This window comes from Lepisma saccharinum, chromosome 12, assembly GCF_977018435.1.
Source record: "Lepisma saccharinum chromosome 12, izLepSacc3.1, whole genome shotgun sequence".
Lineage (NCBI taxonomy): Eukaryota > Metazoa > Arthropoda > Insecta > Zygentoma > Lepismatidae > Lepisma > Lepisma saccharinum.
The window spans coordinates 48,158,343-48,182,212 of NC_139240.1; the positions used below are offsets into that span (position 1 = coordinate 48,158,343).

General features: G+C 38.9%; 1 protein-coding gene across 1 annotated transcript in view; it reads left to right on the forward strand.

Annotated features, from left to right (window-relative positions):
• LOC145996321 (neprilysin-1-like) overlaps positions 1 to 20,648 on the forward strand; it is a 201,206-nt gene extending 180,558 nt beyond the window's left edge. The window contains exons 15-17 of the mRNA XM_083132753.1: positions 7,073 to 7,203; positions 14,528 to 14,689; positions 19,077 to 20,648. Of these exons, the coding sequence (XP_082988879.1) occupies positions 7,073 to 7,203; positions 14,528 to 14,689; positions 19,077 to 19,253 (470 nt within the window). The 3' untranslated portion in view covers positions 19,254 to 20,648. The remainder of the gene's footprint in view (positions 1 to 7,072; positions 7,204 to 14,527; positions 14,690 to 19,076) is intronic.
• The last annotated feature ends 3,222 nt before the right edge of the window (positions 20,649 to 23,870 follow it).

The window sequence follows — 23,870 nt, forward strand, 5'->3', positions numbered from 1 at the left end:
TTAGAGATAAAACTGTATTAATTCTGAAAATATTGCTTGAGTATGCACTAACTAAATTATACATTTTAAATCAACTTACATCAGCCATCAAGAACAATAAATCACATCACCTAGCAACGAAAACCGATTTGTTTTTATTTTAGTCAACAACAATCGGAACAGATTACAAAATTGCGTCAAACAATTTATAACGTCATACTGTGGCCTTGTTTATCTCTATATTAACTAGCTGATTACCTGGCGCTGCCCGGGTATTTATTTATCCCAATCTTCTATTAGACAGGAAAGTAATGAATTCTAACAATAGTGTAAAATGAACTTGGAGTTGAACGGCATTTGGGAGTCTCACTATTCATCTTAGCGACCCCGACAACTATGGATTCCACACTAATATCGGTCGTTTTCGATTATTTTTACATGCCACCCCTTCCCACCCCCACCCCTAGGGGTGCCAGGGGTGTCTTAACCCCATAGTATTTCTTTCAAGATTGTAAGTCATATGTGTACCAAGTTTGGTTGAAATTGCTCCAGGCGTTCGAGAGTTATGCCGGAACAAACATACACACACACATCCATTTTTATAAGAAGATATTAAACATTGAATTTTGTATATTTTGCGAGGGCGTAACAACATTTTACATTCATTAAAAATCGCCTTCTCACACTTCTACACGAGTTTGTTCTTATTAAGAATCGTACATCAGAATGATTTCTTCTAAAGTGTAGTTACGTTACTGCATTACAACAATCATCACCTTAGCAAACACACAGAAGCGAATATGAATATTTTACAACACGAAATATGCACTCGCATGAAAACATCCCTTGAGTTAAGGAGATAACACACATCCGATTTCGCCGGCAAGCAGTGTGTTTCCAGACGCTACTTGGGCTCGCATTCGAGCGGCCAAATGAGGGCACTGTACCAATAGATGCTGTAGATAAATAATATACTTTTTTATCCTTGTGTCCCATTCCTCGAGCATATCTGCACATCTCTGCGACCGCCTTGATCTATTGAATATTGTTTGCTGCAATGTTTGCAACTTGCTTTGTATTTAATACCACTATCCTTAACCACATGTGGAAATCTTCGACCAACCATGACTTGCGAAATACATACAGCCGTTTCGTCTTCTCTGTATCGGAAGACTGTCATCTTGAAACAAGTTAAAACAGAATTTATAACAGCACCCACGCTCGCTGGGAGAGAAAATACCGTGCGTTCATTTCGATCTTCAGCCGAGAGATCGGGAGAAGCGTGGCGGGCGACGCTGGCGGAGATGCCGACATTTGCGGCCTGTAATGCCCGCTTATTTTTATGGACGTATGCAGACATTTATATAAATATTGCAAAACGAGCACTAACCTGTGTTATAAGAGTATGGTTTTAATTTGAGTAGCTTAGTGGCTGTATGTGCTGATGATTTTGACACGCCCACCTCTTGTGAAACACGGCGTAGAGGTTTGTTTGGAGAACGTTCTAACGCTGCACCAATATCATCGAGTTTTGCTTCGGTTACAATCCGTCGTTTTTGCTTAGGTGTTTTAAAATTCAACGATCCAGTTTCTCGTAATTTAAGGACAAGATGTCTAACCGTATCTCTGTGTGGAGTTGAAACGCCTGGGAATTTCTGTACAAATTGCCTACACACGTCTCGACACGAGTCTGTTTTCACGTACGTGTCATACATAAAAAAATCTTTGTTCTAACGTGAACCTTGCGGCTGTCATTCCAATCGTCTCACTGACACAACACACATACACAATGCAATAACACAAACAAGTAACGGCAAGTAACCAAGAATATCACTCTTGCGCACAGTACGAAATTAACACGCTCTTGGTTTACATTGCTCGCCACTATATTCACAACTCTGTCTTCATCTAGTCGCGAAGGAACAAAAAAACTCGAGCTCGGATATTTCGGATTGCAAGGAAGCTCACGAAAACCATTCACTTTTAACGGTTTCGTCTGCAGCGTAATCTTGATACAGTGTTGCACATTCGAAACCTCCAAACGATTCCCATGGCCACAAAACTCTTTCAAGGATATAAACTTAAGCAGGACGTTACTGGTCAAAACTATGATTAAAATGCTTTATTATCTGTGGCTCTTAACATCGTTTCTATAACGTATTTATTTGTGTATATAAGGGCAGAACTTGGATGAATTACAGAAGAACTTTTGCGTGTTATAACACAGGTTAGTGCTCGTTTTGCAATATTTATATAAATGTCTGCATTTGTCCATAAAAATAAGCGGGCATTACAGGCCGCAAATGTCGGCATCTCCGTCAGCGCCGCCCGCCACGCTTCTCCCGATCTCTCGGCTGAAGATCGAAATGAACGCACTGTAAAGAGTGCAGGAGAGATAGCGATCACAAACAGGTGGGGAAGGGGAAGTGGGATTAATATCTGTCTCACAATGCACCGCCACCGGTGAAGCAAAAGTTATGATCTTGGATTTCATAAAAGCCGTGGTAATGTAATTTTTCAAATACGGGACAATTGAACTCCCGGGAAATATTGTTACAGGACAAGGGACATATTACTTAATTAAGGGGCGACGGGAGGGGGGCAGTTGCCCTCCCACTTTTCGACACTTTTGCCCTCGCACTATACTAAACCTTTTCTACAAAGGGAAATATAGCCGGCCCCCGTGGCGGAGTGGTTAGCACGCTGGTTCCGGGTTCGAATCCCGACCTGGGCATGGATGTTTGTGAGTGTCCATTCATCAATTTCATCATATCATCACTCATCCCCATCTTCGAAAATTTGCCAAAAGTGGCACAAAAAGCGAAGTAAAATAAAGCAAATCAATAAACAAAGGGAAATATACTGTCTTTGCCCCCCCCCCCCCGTTTTGGCACCTTACCCCCCCCCCCGATTTTGGAACCCAATCGCCACAATACTTTCACGTTTTACAATGTTGCAGGGTAACGAGGGTCTGGCGTCTGGACTCTCAGCCATTATAATCCTTTTTTGGGGCTCGTATGTCGTGTCATCCACACATTTCCATTGTCCATTCATCCCTATCGTCGCGATCAGGTAAAGCGGTACATATGCAACGTTAAAATATCCTACATCAAACAAACAAATTAGGTGCGATACTGTCCCTTAAAATCTGAGACTTCTGGCAACCCTGGACTTGAGAGAGGTACAAATTTCAGTTAACCTACATATTCACATGCATGCAGGCAGTGGACGCGATTACGGGGGACGTGAGAGGCAGTCTGCCCTCCCCACTTTCCCCCCTCACTATGGTCTTTTCTGGCCCGCCCAGTTTTGGCACTTAATCGCCTCTACTGCACACAAGCTGTTGCCGTACAACATCGACTAACTTCCACAACGTGTGGAGGGCATCAAATACATCAAATTTTCCAAGTAACGTTTCTTTCGTTGAAGCGTCGTTTCGAAGCTCTCGAAAAAATATAATGTGCTAAGCTTAACGCCCACTGACACGCGGCAACAGATGCGTTTGCCGCGTCTCAGTGGGCGAAAACCTTTATGATAACCTAAAGACGTCTGGCATGGAAATTCTTGGTTTGGTCCCGCGCGTTTTGCTGTAGTGGGCGTTACACCATTTGATTTCAATAGAAGCAGACAACAGAAATTCTGTTGCTGCGTTTCCCCGCGTCTCAATGGCCGTTAAGCTTTATAGATTGACTATCATTTTCTTTGACGTCCAGAAAACATCCTAAAAGCGATAGTATGGAAGCATTGCCATAGCAATAGCGGCAGAGTAGTAGTGTTCAACCACTCCTACTCATACGATTTTCATGCATAGGTAACAAACATATCCTATTTTCCGTAAGTTTGCCTAGAAGTATTCATACACCAGAGTACGCCCTTTTCATTGATTGGTTACGCATTTTTTTCCTAAGCACACTAAAAAATATATCGTTGTGTGGCAGAAAATATTACTGACCGTGGCAACCCTGAATTTGTACAACATTACTGCATGCACACAGGATGCAAATTGTCGATATCGTGTGAAAGTTTGTCGAAGGTGCACTGCAACACACCGGATAAAATGTGTTTATTTGTGTTTTGTTCTTTAGCGTTACTTTTCTGATGAAGGGACACTCACGAAGAAATCCCATGCCCAAGCCGGGCTCGATTCTGGGAACTCTGTTGGCGAGAGTGAAAGTCCACCACTTACCGAGCTCGACCATTTAGCCGGAGTGCGTTTATGGTCGGCATTTCTGTAATCACAGTCACAGAAGCCGGGTTCTATTGCACTCACGTTTTAAGCTGTAGGTCCAGTCCCTATTTGCCTATCTGAGCATAAAGTGAACTCAAAATAAACTTTGACTACGTTTCTGACTTTCCAAGACCCATTGATAGGGCACATTGTAAAGAAATTAGGAGTTCCGACATTTCCGACACCGTCATTTGCGACACTAAGGCAAAAACTGTTTTTTTTTCCGTCATAAGCGACACTGCTTGGAATTTCCCCTACGAATTCTAATTTGTTTACCAGAATTAGCGACATTTGCGTACGTGCAGCAGCAATAGCGTCTCTGAAGAAAGTATTTTCCGAGGCTCAGATCAGTGGTTGTAATTATCACTTTAACCAATGTTTGTGGCGAAAGGTGCAGGAGTTGGGACTGACAAACGATTACAAAACAGATCCAGACGTGCGGCTGTGTATAACAATGTGTTCAGCTCTGGCTTACCTCCATGTGGCTGACGTCGATGATGGATGGCTGTGTGTGATGGAAGATGCGCCAAACCACGACATATTGAGAAAATTTTTGGATTATTTCGTTGAACAGTGGAACAACTCTGTTTTCGACATTTCCATGTGGAACTGCTCCCAACAGCGGCACAGGACTAAAATGCAGTCGAGGGATGGAACCATACTGTTAATGTATTAACGGGAAAGTCAAGTCCTAACGTGTACCAATTAGTGAAGACTTTAAGATTGGAAGCTGTGTACAACGACTACTTATGCGAGAGGAGGGCCTTGAATCTTAAAGGGACATGTAGACGACGTCAGTACATTACATTAGATGAGAGAATACAAAGAGCGTTTGCCGACTATGAAATGCATAGAGATCTTAAGCGCTTTTTGAGAAGAATGGCGTACGTTCAGAACTTAGAATGAAAATAGTAAGATGTTGGTTCAACTACAAGAGAAACGACACATTCTACATTTCTACATTGACAAGGGATTGCAGTCTGCTCCTATACTGACAAGGGATCTAAAAAATCCGTCATTGACAAAGGATAAATACATCCAGCTTTTAAACACCCAGCTTCCATGATGCCAGTGTGAAGGAAAACTAATAAAGGTTTTCAAAAACACACCAGCTTCCATGATGCTGTCAATCCTAAGCCTGAATAGAGTGTGACGGGAAGCTATTTACACTTTGTGTCGCAGATGACGGTGTCGCAACTGTCATGGAATATATTTTCCATACAGTGTCGCATATGACGGCAGAAATGCTGGTGTTGCAAAAGTCGTGGATTCAAGAAATTGCATCTCTTTACATCGAGGCAAGGTTGAGAACGAGATTACAGTATATAAGAAGGCAGGGCAAGACGGGTTGACTAATGTTTGACCACATGTTTGAATTACAAAATAAAATCAGATATGATTTTTATCGTCACAAAAGTTTTATTGGTTCTTTGTTAATGTAAAAAAAATGTGAAAACTGAAAAGACACGCTTAATGTTTGGTATATATTGTGAATTTTGAAAAATAGCTTTTTCCCCGTCTTGTCCCACTACTTAATTGTAACATTATTAAGTTAGAATAATAACGTGAAACATAGTGGACGTTTTAATTGTAGAATTGTGTAAACTTAGTCAAACAATTAGTTTCACATAACTACAAACATGAACAGCGTTGTCGTCTTCGCTTGACACATCTGCACAAGAATTATGCGCTCATCGTGCAGAAACACGACACCTAATCAGTGATGTGCGTCTACGCGTAAACAACGATAGTCTACATTCTACACGTAGACTATTTTATACACGTAGATGACGTAATCTATGTAAACAGCATGGCAAAAGGTGATAACTTAGCAAAGGGCGGCGTGGAATTAAAAGAAAATTATACTGCGAATCAGTTGCTGATGTGTGAAGAGAACTTTCCATACTCTTTCTTCCAAATTCGAACAATTTCTCACCTAGGAAAATCCCTAAGATAGGAAATATTCTAGTGTTTTATTAGAAAAAGACTACTTTTGCCTCACGACTGCCATCTGTTGTTTCTTTTGCATACTATTTATCTTCTTCCACAGTTGATAATAGAAGAAAAGATAAATTTTCTTGTAAATAGGATTCTTTTCAGTTCGTTGGGAACGAATATAGTTGAAAATGTCACTTTATTTTCATGAAACTCTTGAAAATTAATTTTAATGCACTTTAGATTGTCTACGTAGTCTATGTAAACTACAACCCAATGTAATCTACGCGTAGATTACGTGTAGACAACGCATGTAGACGTAAACTTATAGTCTATGGCACATCACTGCACCTGATCCAACCTTTATCAGAAAAATCCTGACAGTAGAGCCTTCTTTGTGTTTCTTGGCTTTGGAAAGACTAACTTGCGCTTGGGTGCTGCTTTTATTTGATGAGTTTGTTCTGCTCTGTACGGTGATTCTGTTAAGACAGCTGTCTTTCCACGCCGTTTTGAATATATTTTGTTCTTTTGATCTACGTTTGGAATAGGCGCAATTAATCGAGGATTTGCAACTTTAAAGGAGGATGGCACTGATTCCTCAGTAGGTGTGGTCACGTGAGACGTCGAAGGCTGAGCATAAAGGGTTGAAGCTGTTCTGATGTGGCAACATCGGGAGGGAGCTGAATGCTGAATGTCGGTTGTTGCAAAAGGCAAGAAGTCTGATTCACCAAACACATTACTGTCAACTGGGACAAATGAAGAAGTTATAAATTCGAATTACTTGATGTCTATGACTAGTTACAAACTTGCAACGCACCTTTGCTCGCAACTGTATGTCTATTAACTCTATAATAACTTGTTTCTTTGATGCTGCTATCCAAAATTTAACGCATAGATATAAATTCTTATATTTTCTTCCCTCTCTAATAGGAAAGAAATACGACAAAAGTGGAAACATGACGAACTGGTGGTCAGAAGAGATGATGACACATTTTAGAGAAAAGGCAGCCTGTTTTGTGGATCAGTATTCAAAATTCCCCTTGGAAATGGTGGGGAAAAATGTGAGTACGAGGAAGTCCTTTGTTTCATTTCATAATTCTAGCAAATGTGCATGTTTATTTTCTTCCTTCAAGGTCAGTTTTGAAGTGTCAAAATGTCAGTGGCGTAGCATGGGCATTTCGGGTGGGAACGCCTAGTCCGAAGGAAGGGTCGGCCCTTTCTTGCTTAATAATTTACTTATGGTATTAGTCACCACAGGTATTGTTTATTTGCCTGAAGTCAGCTGGGTTTTCAATAAAACATCATCTATGCATGTTTTAGCTAGAAAATGAGATGCCTCACTATGCCACAAATGTTTTGAACTCTGGTGTTTTATAATTTTTGGTATGACGCAAGTCATTAGAAAACCTACCTGAATCACAAGCGCCTCTGAACAACAGCAGACGTCATTGTTGTGGGTGATCCAATTACTGATTGATTTGGTTTATTTTACTGCGCTTTTCTACCACTTTTGGTTAATCGCGAATATGAATATGAGTGATGATATTTATGAAGTTCATGAAGGGACACTCATAAAGAACACCCGTGCTAACGCTGTGATACGAACCTGGGACCTCTGTCGTCTTGGCGCGCTGTGCAAAACACTTTGACACGGAGGTGGGTGGATGATCCAACTATCGTACACTCTACTGACGTAACAGTGCCGATTAGTAATTCAGACCACTGTTTATTGCATCTTGGAATGGTGATAAACATTTTAAAATAATTTTGTCCAGAGATCATTGTTAAGAGTTTTCAAATGAATGCTAAACATTTCCATTGACACAATATTAAGCAGTTAGACATACTAACGAAATAATAATAATAATAAAAAAAAAGAATAGTTTTGCGGGTTAAGTGGTAGAGCAGGCACAGGCTGAACTTCTACCACGAGGGCTTCACCAACTTATTTGACAAAACCTGTGTTGATCTTTTAGTTTTTAATACACATCGCTGTTCGTGCGATAAATTATACAATGCAATGGTCATTAAGAAATGGTATATTTGAGTGTGGTACAGTTACGTCAGTAAATATTTCGTATTGTAGCATCACATAGCACGAGTGGCACGAGCGCGAAGAACCGGGTAGGAATTCTACCGCTGTCATCTGCTTCAGAAGGCAGGAAGGGTCACATGAACCAATCACGTAGCCCTCTGCTCCATACGCTGGCGTACGAGAGAGCATTTTCGCGCGTGCTGTAGAGATCCAAGCCTGTCCAAGCTTTCCCTTCAGAAAGGCAGCAAGGAGTTCTTTACGCCGAACCTGCCCGGCGTCCAGGCAGGAAAGGCATGAAAAGAAAATGCCGGAACGAGTGTTGTTAGTGGAGCGTTGCAAGCGGATCGCGAAAAATATCTATTATAATGCCATGAAGGTCAAACATATATGAAATTAGTCAAGATTTACTTTATATTTACAGCATTTACGTAATTTTGAAATTTTTAATCAGGGAACGCCGGGCGTATGGGCGTACTATAAAGCTACGCCACTGCAAAATGTACGGGTCAGACGTAGTAACCCTAAAAATGTTAAATGTCTGATGAAAATATCGTCGATTCTATTGCGCATTACGTGACAATAAAGGTTGAACCTAGATCCATCCGATCTTGTAGATCCGTATCCTTTTTATTGCACACTGCAAACTTAGAAGGCAAGTTCTGTTAGTCCCGATCCCACGCAGCAGAGAGTTGGTAGTCACAATCACAAACTGGCTACAATTTATCGTAATTAGACAGTCCAAAACTGCCCTCCAGAAACTTAAACCCCACCACGAAATTTTATTGCACCCTCTCACAACCTTTGTAAGGCGTCGAACTCTTGTTTTCGTGTACTTTCTTTTTTGTGTGTGCTTTTGCAATGGATTGCGTCTGAAACGTCTCGGATTCGAAGACAAGCTTTGTTCACTAGGAAGAAACTCTGGCTGAAGAGAGACAATTCGTGTACACATTTTTTTTAAGTAGGACATCAGAATTGAAAGGGAGGATCATCGGATATATCTATTGAAGAGAAAGAAAACAGGCGTTGACTTGGAACTAATCTACAAGGTCAAGACTTTGTGTAAAGTAAGTTGTTACATTTTATTATTTTTTTTCTTCATGGGGTGCAAGTAGTTTACACAGATTAATGTTTTGTATCTTTGCAGATTGGTGTAGTCACGGGCACTGTAGAATTGATATTAACAATAGTACAATTTTAGTGGGCACAAATTTAATTTCGTCACATCCAAATGCATCTCTTTCAGACGAAAAGATTAGGATCAGCTGGGCGGAGTTTGAGCTTTTGCTTGGGGGGGGGGGAAGACTCTAGGAGAAGCATATGATGTACCTGAGGGTTGTTGAATATCCCCTAGCTTATAAGGGGTCTGGAGACCTTCCCCCGGAAATTCAAAAACAACAACTTAAAAGCACTGAGTTCTAGGCCTTTTAGATTTGAAAATGTTAAATTTCCTCGCTTAAGTAAACAAATATTAATTAGTAATATTGGTTGTCAGTTTTAAAAGAAGCAAAACAGTACGATTATTGCATTTTGCATTTCATTAATTTTTTATTGATACAATACTCTTATTACTTTAAAAAAGTTACGGTACAATAATAAGCTTCAGAAATCTTAGAAAAATTAAATTGAAAAGTTCTTTTGGTGCCTCAGCAGTAACTGTTGACTCAACGCAAAGTCATTTTACGTTTTTCTTTCTTCCAACTGTACACATCAATCAAATCGTCTAAGTCCCGCTATTGAGGTGCAATTACTGCACATGCCATTATGCCAAATGTCAAGATTTGCGGTATCGCTTCATAACAAAATTGTAGTAACTGAACTGAACTGAACATTAATCAGTGTTATTTTTTTTTAGTCTTTTTTAAGTTGGGGAGCCAGGCCCCCTCTGGCCCCTCCAGAACTCCAGAAGGTTTCTCCCCTCCCCAATACTTTCCACCTCAGAATGATCCACACTCTTCGCCATTGTTCATTGTATTAAAAATACGTTTTATGGAGCAGATAAATCTTCAAAATGTATTATTACTAGGATTGAAATGTGAAATTAAATTGAAGTAATAGATTCAATTTACTCTGGGAATAGTATAACTATTTATATTGTGGAACTAAAAATAAATTATTTTGCAATTTGCTTTATTTGTAGGCTATAAGTGAAATTAATAATTTGTTTAATCATATCTAATAACAATAGCATCTTGATATCTTGATCATAGATAGATTGGTCACAATAAGGACAATAAAAATAAACTTTATTCCTACAAACGTATATTTTTAATTGGTAGCATATAATTTGGTACATGTTTGAACAATGCCGTTTTAAGAATAATTTTATGTATGGCTCAGCCAAGATGAGAAGAACCCCAACAAAATCGCGAACTAAAGTGGACAATCATTTGTTTTCTCCTCTCGCCTGCCTTTCGCTTGTGCCCGAGTGCCCCCGTGTTGCCATATTGATTGATTTGGTTCATTTTACTTCGCTTGTCTGCCATTTTTGGCTAATCGCGAAGATGGGCGATGAGTGATGATATGATGAAATCGATGATTGGACACTCACAAAGAACCCTCAGGCCCAGACCAAGATATGAACTCGGGATCCCTGGTGTCCTGATAACCTCTCTGCCACGGGAGTTGGCAGTGTTGCCATATCTTAACTTTTCTCCGTTGCTTCATTGTCAAAACTTCAATAACGTGAAATATTACGTTTCTGCTTTCGCAATGTATGGTTTCCTCTTTCATGATGACACAAACACTTGGCAGTGAATAAAAGCGACGAGGATGTGTTGAAGACCTCTGCACATTTGGTAACGCAAGGGCAGGATTACATGTCAAGCATCGCCATGCTGCCTCCACTCGCTTAGGATTGAAAACTTGATGAAAGCACCAGAGGGTGTTCTTCTCACCTTGGTGATCGAGCTGTAGGGCCACATGAGATTGTCACCAATTCAAAATTGGAGCCACATTAACTTGCATTTTCTTTATTTTTGGATGCCTAAGGATTTATATGAAAGATAACATCTAGGTATATGTTATTTTTATTTTGATGAACCACATTAAGTAACTAGGAGCCATGGTGTGGCCATGTCGGTAGGGTGTCTGACAACCATGTGGGAGACCCAGATCCAGTTCCTTGGGTGGATGATATACAAGGGTTGGATAAAAAGTAATGACAACACTGCTGTCCCGTGAAAGGGGCGAGTCACAGCGCCACAACCGTTTCGTGGTTGATAAAGGAATGTCAGACGAGGAAGTATAGTGAGTGGGGTGCGATTGTATGTTATTCAGTCAAAAACAGCAGTGCTCTGAAGCAGAGGACGAGAGTGCAAGCGCCCTAACAATATGTTTAGGCAAGAAGAACAACGTCTCTTAGGCAGACGGTCAACGCAGCCTACTACTGCACCTTCTTGCAACACCACCTTCGTCTCGCATTAAGAAGGAAGCGACGGCACGGTGTCCCATCATCCTGCTTGACAATGCAAGGTGTCACACTGCGAACAATGTGACGGCGCTCCTGCATAACTGGTAGTGGGTGGTACTGGAACATCCGCCGTATTCACCGGTATGAGACCGTGTGATTACGACCTTTTTGCCAAAATGAAGGAACCACTGGGCGGGAAGCACTACGACACGCGCGAAGCCATCATACGTGTTATAGGGCGGTCACTGCGGGACATCGACAGAGATGGACGCGCTGACGGTGTACGACGCCTTCCATACGTGTGGCAGAAGGTCGTAGAGATGGGGGTGGGGCGATTACATTGAAGGAATGTAACACGTGCTCCTCTGCCAATACAGTCAAGTAGCAATTATACCAGTGCTGCCATTACTTTTTATCCAACCCTTGTAAGAGGGGAATTTATCTGGCCTTGTTGCCGCATAAAGCAGCTCTGGGGCTCTCCCAGCCTCAACTAAATGGTACCAGGGGGTTAAAGGCGGCAGTAGCATGGTGATGATCACATTGCCTCCAACATGGCCCTATCCCCCTATATATGCCTCATGGCATGGTGCAAAGTGCACGGGGAAGTTTACCTTCACCTTACAGTAGGTAACTATGATTTAAACGTTTTCCAGTTTTAAAATTTGGCAAATCTTACCTAGCCATGTGGTTAAAAGTGTGCCAGTAGGTTTCTTTCAATAAAAGTACATTTTTTCACCTGTTTGGTGGATTAAAAGGTGCAAACCTAAGAAAATGCTGTGTGAAGTGTTACTATGTGCTTCCTATCCATGCTTTACTTGAAGAGGGGGAGGGGGTACTGATTTATCCATACACCCCAACCAGTGGCGTGCCCAGGATTTTCGAATGGGAGGGGTTACATACACTATTTTTCATAGTCATCCCTCATTTTGCCATCTTTTTCTACATTTGACATTCTTTTTTTTAGGAATACTAGGCTAAAGGGGGGGTTATAACCCCCACCAACCCCCCCTTGGGCCCGCCACTGACCCCAACAGCCACTAATACCCACACCCACACACATTTTTCACCAATCCAATTTATGGTCATTTGGGTTGTAAATTTACCCTTTCACCCCTAGATACAGACTCTCACCCCCCCCCCCCCCCCAGATTGAAAATTCTGTATAAAACCCGTGGCAGGGGGAGTATTTTAGTAAAATAGTGCACAACATGAGAACTGCCAGGTGCAGGCTCATAGCCAAGCACCCCTGGCACTGCCCCCTTGATATTAGGTAAAACTATTTTGTATAATTTGTTTGCAGTGAAGAGTGAAAATGCAGACAGCAGATATTATTTTGCTCACGGCTTGGTGAAGGATAAATTCACAGAACATGAACAGCAGCTATTACATTTGTCCATCTTGTTTATGAGCCAAAGTCTAAGTAGCTGCAAGTATTTAGAAGATTCTCTAGACTTTAGATACTTCTTTCATAGGGTAGTTTATTTATCTGTATCTTCGCTGCCCCTGTTGCGGCCTCCTGTTTAGACAGAAGTCACGACTTCGATGTCATTATTTACATTCCTTCCCCATCTGTGTCAAAGGTCAATAGCTTCCACGTTTTGGGAATGAAGGGGAGTTTTATTGCTTTGGCCGGGGGTGGAATGTTGGGTAGGCACTTTGAATATTGTGCATTTTTTCTTGCATGATATAAATATCTGTATCATTAAAAGTAGTTTGGAGTATGAAGTAAGGGATGGTGTCAGTAGCAGTCAATTAACACTTCAAGAGATATTTTAGAAGATATCGAAAGAAACTAGTATTTGTATGATATTTCTAAATTTTATATTAACCAACCATGTTTCCTTAGAACATCTTGTTTTACCTTGAGTAGATTTTTACATTGCACACTTTATGTGGTAGTCTTTTTAATCTATTCACCTTATTCTCATTGCTTTAACAAATCACATATTAACATACATTGTAAGTATCGACACACTCATAACATAACTATGTGTCATGTTTATGAAGAATGGGAAAGTTTTTATACATGAATGTGAGTTAAGTTGAACTATCTCTTTTTCAATTAGAATAAAACAGGTTTACCATATTTTGTGAGGTGAAAAGGAGGACTTAAAAAAACAACAGAAAATAAATGAATTAACACATATACTACATGTCTTCATCAGCATATTTGTTTATGGTATGCAAATTATAATCTTGCAATAGGTTATCTTTACAGTATCTTATGCCAGCTTAATCTTTAATTTCATCTGTAAACTTCTATTTTCTAATGTAACTGAAAAATTGCAAGAACAAAGCATACTAAATCAACTAGATGCTACATGATATATGTTCAAATGAATGTAGATATGAGTTTGAGTCCAAGATGAAGTGATGCACAAGGGATTCCTATTGACCAATAGGTCGCTAACAATGGAGTTTAAGCATGAACGTCCAAAAAAGTGGCAAGAGGGGGTTTGCAGCCCCCTCTGGAAAGTGAATGTCAAACTAAAATTACATATTTCATACATACATATAATTTTATTTCAGTCACAGTAACTTTTGTTAATTTTTATAAGGATGTTGCAAGAATGAAGGAGTGTCTTTTGGGAGGACAATGCTATTATTGGGAAAATGTGCTTTTCCCCCATGTTAGCAATGATTGTATTCTCACTCAAACTAGTGTGACATCTAGTGAGCACGTTGCTATGCTCATTTTAAACATTTTAACTTTTTTAAAAAGTATTTGTAGAGAATGACATTTTTATTCTGATATCTGCCAAGATGCCTATTTTATTATGTAAAATGGGAACATGTCTAGTGGAAAGACAACCCTGGAATACAACATTTTCTAATTCATGCTTTCCTCTGATACTGTACATGTGTGCTAAGTGAAAAGTGGAATATCCATTGTTTATTCATACATGTAGTACATTATTGTGATAGTTCCGTTTTTCTTCAGGTTGATGGTAATGAAACACTTGGTGACAACATATGTGATAATGCAGGGCTGAGACACAGTTGGATGGCTTACCAGAATTGGATTAAAGATTATGGAGCTGAGCCAGGGTTGCCAGGTGTAAACTTTTCAGTGGATAAAATTTTCTTCATAACATATGGTCAGGTTTGTAGGAACTATTCTTTTTTCACAGTGTTTGTCAGGAAATGCAAAGTTTAAATTATGATCATGAACAGTGGCAGTGATTGGGTTCCAAAAACGGGGGGGGGGGGCAAGGTGCCAAAACTCGGGAGGGGGGACAATACATAAGGTTTAGCATAGTGCAGGAGCAGAAGTGACAAAAAAGGGGGGGAAACTGCCCCCTAATCGCCGTCGCTGATCATGAATGAAGTAAGTGTTGTGCAGTGGTGGCCTAAAATTATTGGATATGTGTGATAGTTATTGAAATTTATTAGTCAATAAATTCACATGGTATTATAGCACACTGTGAGATAGATATCTGTGTATGTGTGTGTGTTAGAGAGAGAGAGAGAGAGAGAGAGAGAGAGAGAGAGAGAGAGAGTACAAACAGAATTGTTGACTTGATGTTTTATGTCCACTTTATGCACAGGAAGGCTAATTGAGACTGGATCTACAGTTTAAAGTGGGATTCGAACCACTGTGCAATGTGCCCTTACCAGGTATCGACCTGGGACCCCTTGATTAAAAGGCGACAACATTACCACTACGCCATCAGGGAGGCTCCAGGAAGAACAGGAGATAATAAATTAATATTATTTTTTAGGAACAGTTGACATAGGTACAAAAAAACATGTAATGTCTTGAATGTCCTATTTCAACTAAAATTGTGTAGTTGCTATGTTCTCCTTTTCTTCTCCTCTTTTACTGATATCATTTTTGCCAACCTTTAACCCATTATTGTGACATCCCTTGACCAAAGAATATATATGTGCAGTGTTCCAACCATAGGTGTGTGCACAGGGGAAAGAGGGGTGAGGGCTAGTTGCTCCCTCCTGATATTTTCATTTAGAATTTCAGTGTAGAGGGATTTTATCACTATTAATAAAAATACTTTACTCTTTAGAAAAAAGATAAGATATTTTCAAGTCGGTGAAAGTTCCAAGCAACAAGGGGACATTATTTGTTATGTAATTCGATGTGTTAGTAACAACGTGGAGGTATTTACACCTCTTGTGCCAATTGAGCAAAGACTAACATTGTATGATAGTGTATTTTCTTAAGACTGTGGTAGTTAATTCTAATGTTGGACCGACAGTGTTCGAAGTTTATTTTTTAGTACACTTTATACGCAAATAGTGAGCATATAGGAGAACGAAGCAGACCATGCTGCTGCCAAGTCTGCCGATTCAGATGGCCATGCTCTCGTCCACCTTTTGTCAGCCAGAGGAGAACAAGCTTTGTGCTATCAAGCCTGCCATTGGTGCATGAAGTTCCTCGTCCCATGCCTTCCATTGAGAAGAGATCATTTTAACTTGACTGACTGACATTCACACTTTTCCAAGAGTCCTTATATGTACTAATTCGATCAGTGCGATCTCTGACTTCCAGTCATTCTGTTGTGCAGTGCATCCTTCGATGACTAGTGTCTTTATCTGCCAGAGCTGAAGTCTGCTTCCGCTGGGTTCCAGCCATGTACGCATCAAGGGGAACAAAGCAGACAATGCAGCCACCAAGTCTGCTGATGCAGACGGCAATGTTCTCCTCCATCTTCTGTCAGCTTTATGTTGTTCCCTTCTTGAAACATGGCTAGGGTTACCAGACATCCGGGAGGAATTTGAAAAATATAATAAATGTCCTACATTTTGAGCGTCACATAACATTAATTAGGAAAATCAGTTGAACATAGATAAATCATGCAAGTTACAAGTCTATTAACTGCTCTCCCAAAGTCAATAGTGAAATATATTTTGATTCAGTCATTGTGCAAAAAGAAAATAAAAATTTGTCCTGCTAGAATAAAAACGGAAGCAGTTAACGAACAAAGTATTTGGGCCACATTCTAATGATGTCACTGTTCAATGCCTGAGCAAAATTTCTTGCCTTGGGGTTTATGCTGATGGAACAAGGTGTTCCTCATTCTTATTCAATATTTTGGTTGTAAAGCAGGTGATATAGAGAACAAAGATTGAACTAAAAACTACCAAAGATGAAACTTCTGGAACCATTTCAAATTATGGTAATTGCTGAATATTTGTTTGCCATTACAGGTCATAATGCAAATGTTGAGAGAGTACTTTCATTATCATCAGCACAACAGACTCATGAAATAATTTTTTTTTTCATAGTCTGTAAAAAAGTTTGGTTCTGGTCCCGGTCGTTTCAAAGAGTTTGACTCTCCAGGCTCATATAAATATATTTTGACTAAACCTGAAATTTTGAGAAAAATTGGCTCCTCTGCAAATTTTGCATTTAAGAATTTATTAAGGAATATTTTTATTTTCAACTGATAAGTGTCAATTGTAAATTACTTTCTAGCGTGTTCTAGAAATACTGCAAATGTTTTGTGTCCTACATTTTTACTTAAAGTTCTACATTTTGGGTTATGTCCTACATTTCCCTTCTAGGGACCTGGTAACCCTGCAAGGCATGGCAAGAAAAGTGGGATACAGTAACAGGGAACAAGCTTCGTGCTATCATTGGTGCATGGCATTCCTCATATCATTCCTCCAGACAAGGAGATGTAATCTTAAGTTAACTTCGAATTGGTCCCAGCCACCCCTACACATCGTCATTTAGATGAAGTGGCTGGCCCCTCCATTGTGCCATGCCTGCAAATGTGTTTTAAGTGTTAATCACATTCTTCTCGAATGTGCGGATTTTAATTTCCTTAGGCACTTTTTTAGCCTTCTCAATGATTTATCACCCATGTTGGGAGACAATGACAGTGTTTTAGGAAATGTTTTTGAGAAGTACGGGCCTTTTCCACTGTTTCTGAGAAAGCTTTTAGACTATCCACATTACATTTTTAATGTATTGTGCTTGTCCTGTACAGGTCTTTTTACAACCTGCAATTTTTAACCTTTCTCAAGGGGCTCTCTACACCCCTTTTTAAACTTTAAGGCAAGGATTTTAGATAAGGGGAGTTTTCCTTGTGTACTTAGAAGGGTGCAAAGCATCCAAAACATGGAAAGCATCCAAGCAAGGGACCTACAGTTTAAAGTTGGATTCAAATCACTATGTGCCTCCACCAAGTATTGAACACAGGACTTCTTGATTACAAGGTGACGAAGCTACCACTATGCGAGGCATGCCCACAGTGCATGAGACCTTGCAAAACAATTACCCAGTGTTTTATTTACTGCCTTACCAAAGTTTCATCTATTCAGTTCCACCCTTCCTATGCTGTTTCGTTACTACTCATAGCAAGAATAATGCTTTTATCCAATCAGCCTCACATCATCTAAACCCTTCTCCCCCTCCCTAAAATAGCCAATCTTGAGACCTTTCCCCTTTTTATAGCAGGATTTCCAAAGCTTTCCACTCCAAACTACCATAGCATATCATATTAAAGAACAACCTTTCCTGACATAGTTTGTTAGGGGCTGTGAACTTTGTGAGAGTAATTTTGGTTACTCACCCATGCCACATGTACCCTTATATGTGTATAAAGTTTGCTGTGAATGAACTCATTGTTATTTCTGAACAGTGGCGCCAACTTGTATGGACCTGTGGGGCTCAACCCAATAATTTGCCTTTTTTTATATTTCATTTTAGGAATAAAATCCCTGTGCTTGAAAAAAAAATCATCATTACACACCTAAAGCATTCTCACAACTTATTTACTGCCGGAGTGTTATCAGAATATTTCGTAAACATGTGTTACATCTACAGTATGATACTTTGTCTATGGTCACATCGTTATTAAGAAAGTAAGGGAAGATAAGGGCTTATAATTAGGATGAGTTTCAATAGGCACTGAAAACTCTCAAAATAGGGAGGAAAGAAAACCCAAAAAATACAAAATAGGCAATGAAATTGAAAATCATCAATAGATTTTTCACCATTTTTCTGGATTAGGCAATCCAAGAGCAGTTGTCTTGGAAATAGACACTTATGACTAAGTAGTAAAATAAATAAATATATATAAGCCATGCATTCATCTTAAAATTGGCCTGAAATGGTTTTTAAATGTAAAAGTCTACATTTTGTTGCCGAGGAACAAAAAGGCATTTTAGAGCAAATCCTCTCCTTCAAATTTTGAAATTGTAGCATGTAAACATGGATGAGAGGTGTCTTGAAAGACAGCAGTTGCAAGTTATCTTAGTGCTGGGGATGCTTTGTGAGAATTTTCTTAAATGAGGGAAAGCATCACCCCACCTCTTCTCCACTTTAAGCACTACTGTCCCCCCTCCCCCAGAGAAAATTCCTGCTGGCAGCCTTGCTGCTTATGACATGTATTTATAGCATAAAATTACAAAACAAATCTCCCAATTCAGCCGAGCCAATGTTTTTCAAAAGTTGGCACCACTGCTTCTGAAAACAAAACAATTTCAGAGCCTGTGATATTCTTACGTTCCCTTTATTTCCTTAGATCTGGTGTGAGGTGTTGAACAAAGAAGGCTTTGAGCAGTACACTAGAGACATGCACAGCCCAGGACGATACCGAACACTAGGTGTTCTCCAAAACAGTGTAGACTTTGCAAATGTATTCCAGTGCCCTCTTGGTAGTCCGATGAATCCTGAAAGCAAGTGTCGACTCTGGAGCTGAACATGATAAAATATATCAAAATGGAACTGTAAAAATGATTTTTGTGTGTGAAAAGTATGAGGGTGAATCATAATGTGTCATTATTGCACATGCCGGAAACTCCTGTGTGTGTCAAAGGTTGTGCTTTCATTTTAGTGAAACTGTGTGATTGATTGTATGTGTGAGGATTCGCCCTTTGCCCAGATACTGCTGAGCTTGTGCTCCTGTGTTTTTAATGCAGCATTTGTCTCGTCAGAGCAAGAAGAGATGAAAAACTAAAAAAAATATGTGTTGTGAGATAACCTGAATTGTGCATAAACATGGCACTTTATTATTATTTTTTTTTTTTTAAGGTTGTGTGTCTCGTTACTATTTCTTTCTCATATAATTTATGGCAGGAGAGCCAAGTGTAGATAATAAACAGCAGAATGTTGTAGTTCAAAAACCATTATTCACATTCATCATCATAATTTTTTAGCCTTATTTCCTTTTCCGTTAGACAAAATAAGAAGTGGAAATCATGTCTGATTTGTATATTTAAAAATGTAAATATTAGTATGCAATATGTTTTGCTGTAGAGGTATTTGCAGTCAAGTCACGGTCGCTTTAATGAATCCATTGACTGTTTCAGTTAACCTGTTTTAACTGGATGTGTCCATGATTGTACCATTGTTGTGATTGGCAGCTGAAAATAGATTGTGGTTTATCATAATGAAATAGCAGTTAAGTAGTAACATCGCTGTGTTCAAACCATAACCAGGATAGGGGAGTAGTGTGATTGCCAGGGAACGAATTTATATGTAGTAAAAATGTGCTTAATATGTAAATACATATTTTGTTATTTTCACCAAAATATGGAGTTAAATATACACTTAAAATTGTAAAAAATTACATTTTTAATAATATAAGACACTACGCAAGCTACATAAAGTACTGGCTCGACATTGTAACTATTACTGTGACTGTATTGAAGAGAAACCAGAAGTGAATCCCGTACGTGTGGCACAAAATCGTTGCTTCTTCTGATGCTGCTGAAGGGTGGGGTTAGCAATGGGCTGCTCGACTTGGAACCATCTTCCAACATTGCCAAAATAACGTTTGTGACAACCAGAAGCCGATGTCTGAGCCTCCATTCTCTATTGTTGACAACAATTGTAAATAAACAGGAATTTCAAGTGTTTTACAATAACAAAAGCAACAGTTGGGAGGTGTAAAATTAAAAAAAGAAACATTATTGTTCAGATGACAACAAACTTGGAATTAACAAATTTGGTGGGTAAAAAAGGTTGTAAACTTTCGCTTGTTTAACGTCACTTCGGATTTCGTCAGTTATTCACAAGAAATTCACCCAAGCCTCTTGGTCACACAGGGACAGGTAGTTATTGCGCGAATATGGAGTAGGATGTTGAGAAATGTTCTGAAATATGGAAATAATATGTAACATATGTAAAATATGAGCCAAAACCTAATATATGTACAAATATGGAGAAAAAACAGAATTTTTCGAGTCTACATGCCATGATACACAAAGATAATACAAAATATGACTGATTTCAGCTTCATACATAAAGATGTATTTACATACATATCGGTTCCCTGGTAATTGCATTACTTAGTAACCCATTACTTTTTCAGTAAGTATTACTTTGTTGGTTCTTTCATTAGTAACATGCACCAAAATTACAGGAATAACTGTAATTGTATTTAATTACCTTACTTTGCTTTGCTTGTGTTACATTGAATTCAGAACTGGACAGCTGCGGCTCGTGTCTTTTCAAAGATGCATGTTGCAGGTGATACTGTTCTTTCTTGCATTTACAATGACCCCCCCCCCCCTCCACTTCCCTTCCAAAGATAAAAGCATATCCTCACTTGGAACAACAAAAAACAACTAATCCTTCACAGTAACAATGACTACTTCACATGTCACATGGTTTGCACAATGAACCATGCAAGAAACGTTTGTTGTCTGAAGCCAGTTAGAACAACACTCCTAACCACTGAAAGTGCCGCACAAATATTAGGAAATAGAATTCCAGCATTAAAAAAAGGTAACTTAGATCATATATCAAATTTAAATTTTTTAAACATACAATTACATATCAGAAATTACTTTGGAAGCCAGAACTGCATGGATTATAGTTTCATAGAAATCTTGACAAATTACCACCAAAATTGATTAAAGGTACTGTTGATTTGTGTTCCAACTTTGTACAACTGGTGCTAATATATTTGACACATTACAAACGTCACACAAGTGTACACTAATAACATACAGAACGAGTGGGAGCAATGTGTGCAACTGGAGGGTTGATTTGCCAGAATGAAACTTGCTTTGTTCAGTGGCGGCTGCTTAATACATACTACTGTGCTATAGCACGTTACTCAAATTGCTAAAATGAAAAGAAAGAAAAGGACAAATTTCATAGATTTCAGAAGTTCAATAAAACAATGAAGTGAAATACCACCTCGCAACATGCATGAATACACCCCCATCATATCCCTTGGTTCTTAAGGATGAAATAGGGTCTCAGCTCAGGAAGATCGTCGGCTAGTGTGCTATACACATCCACCTCACGGTTAAGTCTTGTCACCTTACTATAAGAAGAAAGTTTTGTGTCAACCTTTTCATCTCTGTCAGAATAACATCTTGTAGTGTCGTTCCATGCTTTATGTAGATTATTAGTGTACATTTGTGTAATATATATTAGCACCAGCTGAAAGAGTTGAAACACGAATTGAAAATATCACTCAGCCTTTAATCTGTCTTAGTGGTAAGTTGTATAGATTGCAACTATTTAAGTATAATCCATGCATTTCTGGCTTCTGAATGTGTTTTAATCTGCTGTGTAAAATGTATGTTTGAATATTTTAACTTGATATTTGATCTAAAGTGACCTTTTTAAATGCTATAAATCTATTCCCTAATGGTTTTGTAGCACTTCAGTGGTTAGGATGAATCAAAACGTGGGGTCTCACTTATTGCACAATTCTCAAACACATTTTTGGTTAATTGCTACTAATCTTCTGACATAAGCACGGATAGCTTTACAAACGTGCATTCCAACTGGCTTCAGATTGAAACCTGAAATTTTTTTGCATGGTTCAGTCAGGTGTCTGGCATATGAAGCAGTCATTGTGAAGGACCAGTTGCATTTTGTTGTGGTGTTGGGGGACCCCTCTCGAAATTTTTAGAAAATCAAAACTTTAAAATGAAAGCAGTACAGAATTTGGGGGGGGGGGGAATGTAGTAAATGCAAACTCCCGTTAAAATTACCTCCAATTACCATTTTATCTTTGAACAGCTTTTAAAACTAAGGTTAAAATTGGTGATTGCAAAATATTTTGTAGTTTATTCCGCCCCTACCTAGAAAGAAGCTATGTGATACCGACTTTTAGAATTCCAGCCCCTCCGAAAATATCCTGGGTACACTAACATAGCCAGAAATTTTTGCAGGGGGTGGGGGGAGTCATGCAAATGATAAAAGTTAAAAGTAGAAAAATAATAACTATTATTACCATGGTTATAAATGTTGTTTTACAATAATAAATATAAACTAACAAAATTAATTTTATTCAAAATAATAGTAATTATTAATTATTATTATTAATATGTAAATGGGGAAACTCGATCCACCAAACGAGTGAATACCAGCACAACTATTTTCCATTATTTCCTTTGCATTTTGTGCAGTTAGTATCTCAAATGCATTTTGATATTAAGTTTTGCACGTCTCGTTCAACAAAACGCTTTAAATGTTAGGGGGATTTTTTTTTTTTCATAAAGTTGGTTGTGTGATCTCTCACATACAACTGTAATTACACGTATTACAATTTTGAAAACTGTGGAACCATTTGTTCTTTGGATGAAACGGTAGAATATAACCTTGTTCCTGTATTTTTCACTCAATGTTTTTGATCCAATGCATTTTTACTTTGATTATTCTGTTCGAACACTAACTAAATAAACATTATTTCTGTTCTTAACAATAAGAGTAACAAACTTTCGGCTTTCTTGTATCTTTAAATGAACGATGTCAATTTCCAGTGGGAGTCCACAGACCCATTCGACCCTTCCCCCCCTTCCGACGCCCATGGCTAGCAGGTACCAAGTGGGTGTGTATTGGGGGAGTAAGGGTCATTGTGAATGTAAGAAAGAATGTCACCTGTAGCATGCATCTTTGAAAAGTTACGGGCCACCGCTGGCTTTGTTGTGTTGTTTTAAACTTGTGCATGTATAGTTACACTGGGCAAACATTCGCTAAACAGAACGCAGATGTGATACATGTGCAGATAGTTAAATACCCATATTGTATAGAATGTCTTACTTTTGGAAGTAAAGTAACAGCAATGCATTACTTTTTTTTTTAATAACTTACCTCAACTCTGGTCATTACCAAGACATGACTCACGTCAGCAGCTTGAATCATAGGAATTGAAACAAAGAGATCTAACTCATCAGAGGAAGAAGCTCGATAGAGGAAATGATGTTTAAATGACAACCAGAGATTGTGCTCCTAGCCATTTCATATGCTAAATTCCCAGATATTAGGTCTATTTCAACAGAAATATTGATTACACGTTAGTTGTTCCCTATTAAAGCACTCCTAAATATTCCAGTTACTCTGGATAGAAGTG